General features: G+C 35.9%; 1 protein-coding gene across 1 annotated transcript; it reads left to right on the top strand.

Annotated features, from left to right (window-relative positions):
- The first annotated feature begins 310 nt into the window (after positions 1–310).
- Positions 311–5108, top strand: LOC124097587 (tripartite motif-containing protein 43-like). Its single transcript, XM_046452066.2, has 6 exons — positions 311–721; positions 1387–1482; positions 2058–2288; positions 2886–2908; positions 3420–3517; positions 4384–5108. The coding sequence occupies exons 1-6, from the start codon at positions 311–313 to the stop codon at positions 4875–4877; spliced, it is 1353 nt and encodes a 450-aa protein (XP_046308022.1). The 3' UTR covers positions 4878–5108.
- The last annotated feature ends 435 nt before the right edge of the window (positions 5109–5543 follow it).

Below are 5543 nucleotides of genomic sequence, written 5' to 3'. Positions count from 1 at the left end.
TTTTAGCTAAATAAAAACTGTAAAGAAGTCTTTGTTTTTTGGAGCAGATTAAAATAATCACATATTTTCACAGTATGAAAGGTGCTTGATAATAGTTCAGACTTGTATAGAGAGCTACTCACTTAAATATTTGATTTATTTGCATTCTTTATTTACTCAGTTTGTTCTGTTTTGTCATGTACAAAAGCAAGTTTATTATTCCCTGGACAGTAGTGTGCTATTCAATGAGAATATGAGTAAAAATTGGTTCAGGTATTTATCTCTTTAAGGGTAGATGATTAAATCCTTATGGTTTTCTTCCCTCAGAATAATGGATACAGAAATACCACAAGTGTTCCAGAAAGAACTCACTTGCTCTGTCTGCCTGAAGTACCTTATATACCCAGTCACCATAGGCTGTGGGCACAGCTTTTGTTGGCCCTGTTTCTTTGTTCCCTGGGGACAAGCCCAAATTCTTACCTGTTGCCCTGTGTGCAGGGAGCCATCACAGCAGGGAGATGTCAAAAATAATATTCTTCTGAAGAATCTTACATCTATCGCAAGGCAGGCTCATCTCAGGCAATTCCTGAACTCTGAGAAAAATATATGTGTGACCCACCAGCAGACAAAGAAGATTTTCTGCGAGGAGAACAAGAACCTGCTCTGTTGGCTCTGCTGCAACCCTCAGGAGCACAGGGCTCACAACCACCCTTCAGTGGAAAGGGCTGCTGAGGAATACCAGGTAAGTGACACCAATAAAACACTGTGAAAGCTGAGCAGTGGAGCTAAAAGATTACAAAAGAGCTGAGGATCTGGATGATGATGATTGCCCTACTCTTTTCTGTATGCTCAGTAATTTTATAAGCATCAAGGAAGAAGCTAAAAACCAAAGATGTAAGCAATAAATAAAATATGCAAGCATGCCTGCCTTGGTGGAGCTTGATTCCACAGAGGTAGTGATAAAGGGGTTGGTCACTTTAATTTTAATTTTCATGGTTAAGGCATTAGAAACTGCTCATTTTGAAAAGTGTTACTGGCTACCAAAATGACAAATGCAATACATTTGTATACAGCATGAGTATTTACTAACACTACGGAATAAATAAGATAAAAGGCTTTGGGGAATTAGCAGGGTAGAGCATCAGAAAACAAAATTCTGAAGCCAATTGCCACACTATCTAAAAACTATTCATCTTTATCACTATCCCTAGGCACATGGCTACATTATGCACTTTTGCAGTCTGAAATCTCCTAAAATTCACAATCATCAATAGCAAAAGGAAAGCAATGATTTTTTTTCTCACTAAAGTACTTATCTCTTACTTATTTGTGATTCTCTCTATCATTGTGAGATTGAAACCAAATGTGCTTGCTTCTCTATTGTTTGAGTTTATATTTCTTTTACAGGAGAAGCTCCTAAAGCAAATAAGATCATTATGGGAAAAGATCCAAGTAAATCAAAGAAATATAAATGAAGAGAACAAAATAATCAGTCCATGGATCGTAAGTATGAGTCTATTTCCTTGAGACTCAGCTTGAAACAGACATACTAGAAATCCACCCATTATTCACTATAGCACCATGGTGTAAGGATATTAGGTACATCATTTCGTGTGGCTTGGAATCCTAAAAGTGAAATTTGAATTTCTTGATCCAACAAATGACCAGGCAGTGTCATAGGGAGGTTTGAGATGAAAATTAATTTTCTAACCAGAGATCAGAATATTGCACATAGTGATTTAAGTGACAGCTCTAAATTCTAATGGCTTGCATGTAGAAATTTATATTTCAAGGATAAATTGTCAATCAAAACCTTTTCTTAAGATATTTCAGGCATTCATGAAGCAGATAAAAGTGGTTGGAGGGAAGCATGGGTTTGGTTCCTTGCCATTGTTATAAAAACTAGGGAAAGAATGAAGATAAAAGAAGAGCGAATTTCTAATTTCTGAAATGTGGATGCATATAAAATTGTGGCATATGTAACATACTGGTAAAAAGCCAATGGTCAAAGAGAGAGGTTTAGGTGGAGGAGGATAAAATCATACTGGAATTGTGATCTAGACAATCTATCCCTACAGTACTATGTGTATCTCAGGGAAGAGCTGATCAGGGCTGAGTACAGGAAAATACATCCAGTTCTTCATGAGGAGGAAAATCGACATCTAGACATTCTTAGAAAGGAAAGCAAAAGAATTTTAGAGGAACTTAAAAAAAGTGAAGCCAATATGGTTCAAAAGAAGAAAGACTTAAGAGAAATATATGAGGAGCTGGTGAAAATGTCCCATAAAACATATGTGGAGCTGCTCCAGGTAAGAACTGAGTTGTGCATGAAAGTATTTTATATGATTTGGTGTTCTCATTTTGACCACATTATTTGGTAGTTTTTTATATTTCCTGCATCAATTATGGGGTTCTTTCCTCTTTGGATATAATCCACTTAAAGTTTACCTTCTATCCTGACTATAAATAAGCAAGATTTATGAAACTTTGTGAGTAGCTATCCTAGAATTTTTTTTTTATTTTTTCTGTTGTATCTTGCTTCTGTAAGATCCAGAAAAATAACAATTTATTCATGAACATTTCATTTTTTGCCTGCCATTTGACAATATGCAGACATCTTGGAAAAGCTTGTGTTCGCTTTCTTCTGTTTAAAAGTTATGGAATTGGGGACAGTAAACACTGTGTACTGATATCCTTCATTCTCACACTTTTTAGACCCTCTGGATTCTGATTTAATCACAAATTCAGAATCTTTAAATATGCTTTACTGGTACTGTCCTGAGAGATGAAAATGAATTCATAAGAAGCATTGATGTGATGATATTTGATGCTACATGATCTTTCCAAAAACAAAATATTATTCAGTTTCTTAAAAAAAATAAGCCCTTTTTTTGTTTTCTTTGCAGGACTTGGGAGACCTATTGGCAAGGTAAATTTTGACTTTAGTGTAAACTGGGATACCATGGAGAGCTATGAAAGTGTTTAAGTTGTTTCTAACAAAGTGAAGGCATAGTTTATGTAGAGAGTAATCAACTGTGTGTTCATGTGTTTGTTTGAATATGATTTCCTCTTCCCCTTTATGAGAAGTCAGCCTCTATTTCCCCTGTTGGTCGAGGGATATATGTCATCCTGGGCTGAGTGTTGATGTTCATAAATGCAACCATGTATGATTTGACATTGTAAATCAGAAACACTGAGGTGCACGGGACAGTTTTTCCTAGTTAGCTAATGAGAGACATGGGTACCTCTGAGAAATGGGTTGTTAACTGGCAAATTAAGTAGGAAAGTTTCCTAGAAACAGTCCCCTCTCATGTTCACAGAGGTACATTCATGAGAAAAAGGTTTCAAGAAACAGTTTCAGCAGAATTGTTGTTTAGTTCCTTAAAAACTCTGATGTCATGTTTGTCACCAGAAGATTCATGTCCTCTTCCTACTTTCAGGAGTGAATCAGTGCAGCTGCACTTGCCTCAGCCTATAAAGCCAGCACTTCCTGCCCAGACCATCACTGGACTGATAGACAGGCTCAAGTGTTTCCAAGGTGAGTGTCAGCCCAGTGATGGGAGCATAGTGTAATGACTTTCAATAATGATTTTCTATGGGAAACCTTTCCATTTATTAACCTTTAATTTACCCAAAGGGAATGGTCTGCCAGTTGGTATTTATAATTATATTTAGTAATCTGATCACCATGATTAAATAAGGAAAAAAATAAGTGACAACTGGTAAACTAATAAATGTGATTTGGGCTATACATACAAAACCATTTCAATCAATAAGACAATTATAAATTAGTTCAGTATGTTCCATTTTTAAATTAAGTGCACTGAGTGATGAAGGTTATATAAACATTACCCTTAAAATGTCTTAGAAATTGAATGTGTGATATGTATTTTATTAAAAATATACATATGTATATATATAATATACACACAATATACAAAATGCATTAAATTTAATATAATAGCATGTATGAACAAACATAAAATAACTGAATGCACAGAGCAATATTTCACAAGCATCCAAAAAAAGACAAGTTGGTATATGATGAAGCAGTTTTTAGATTTCCATGGTAGAACTAGATAGGAACCATAGCAAGGAATTATTTCTTTGGATTGAATGGTAATGCAGACCTCCAATTTATCAGATGAAATGAAAAGTAACAAGCTGGAAGTAGACTTGCCCACCCTTTTATTACAGTGTCCTTATATTTATCAGTGGTTTCATTGTGATTGGACTATTTTTTCTTCTGCAGTATTCTAGAAACCTGTGAGTGCAATGCACTTCAGCCACAATTACCCCTCTTCTTCTGCCCCCCTCCCCCCCACATTATGTCTCAGGTAGACCTTCTCATCTAACAGCAATTTAAAAGTTGGTTTTGATTTGAATATTCTCTTCATTCTACAGTGGAGATATCCTTTGAAAATACAGTGTCCAGTGATAACCTCAAGCTATTTGATGATGTGAGAAGTTTGAGATTTGGGCACGTCCTTCCAGACTTATCTTTGAATTCTGATGGAATTAAATATTTTGCTGCATGGGGAACAGAGACTTTCAACTCTGGGAAACTGTACTGGGAATTAGATATGAAGGACCCTTTGGACTGGGCTGTAGGAGTCTGTAAGGATTCCTGGATAAGAAGGAATGGCACAGTGATTGAATCCGAAGACGTGTTTCTTCTCCTTTTTGTGAAGGAAGATGATGACCATAGTCTCTTGACAACCTCCCCAATGCTTTCTCACTATATAGAGAAGCCTCAGGGCCGGGTTGGTGTGTTTCTTGATTTTGAGAGTGAAAGTGTGAGTTTTGTGAACGTTGCCAAGAGTTCTCTTATATGGCGGTACCCTTCTGGCTCTTTGAATTTCCCAGTCAGGCCTTTTGTTCACACTGGCCACAAGTGAACAGGGATAAGTCAGGAACTCTATGCCTGGGGAATTTACATTTCAGGAAGCCCTTCCTAGTTGAAGTTTACAATACTGTACTCTAGTGCTTTTTAAGTAATTTGTACTTGATCCAGACATGGTGGCACATGCCTATTAATTCACACAATTTGGTTAATTTGGGAGTCTGATGTAGAAGGACTTCAAGTTTGAGGCCAGCCTGGGCAACTTAGCAAGACCCTGTCACAAAAAAATTAAGAAGAAGAAGAAGAAGAACAGGGCTGGGAATGTAGTTCTTTGGTAGAATACCCCTGGGTATAATACCCAATGAAAAAATAAAAATGGCATTTTATTGAATATAACTTTCTTTTTAAATATAAAGACAGTGTAAATTACCAAATTGTGTTGACTCAATTTTTTTTTTTTCTTTTAATGATGGCCATCTTTTGTGGAACATATAATGATTGGCAAACTATGTGTTCCAGATGCACTACATGCCGTGACTGCTTACATGTTTTGTGAATTTGTCAGATTTAAGATTGCATAATTTTATGATTTAAGCTGAATGACATTTTTAGGATGGATTTTTATATCATTCTCTGCAATAAACATTATTTTGATGTTTTCATCTTTCTATTGATCTAAGAAAATTTAATTCATTTTTCCTTGGGAAATAAAACAAATGAA

Source organism: Marmota monax, unplaced genomic scaffold (genome assembly GCF_021218885.2).
Source record: "Marmota monax isolate L192 unplaced genomic scaffold, Marmota_monax_Labrador192_F-V1.1 WCK01_AAM20220418_F8-fsc00670, whole genome shotgun sequence".
Classification (NCBI taxonomy): domain Eukaryota; kingdom Metazoa; phylum Chordata; class Mammalia; order Rodentia; family Sciuridae; genus Marmota; species Marmota monax.
The sequence above is the reverse complement of the archived record's forward strand: the minus strand, read 5'-3'. Positions and strand labels throughout refer to the sequence as shown.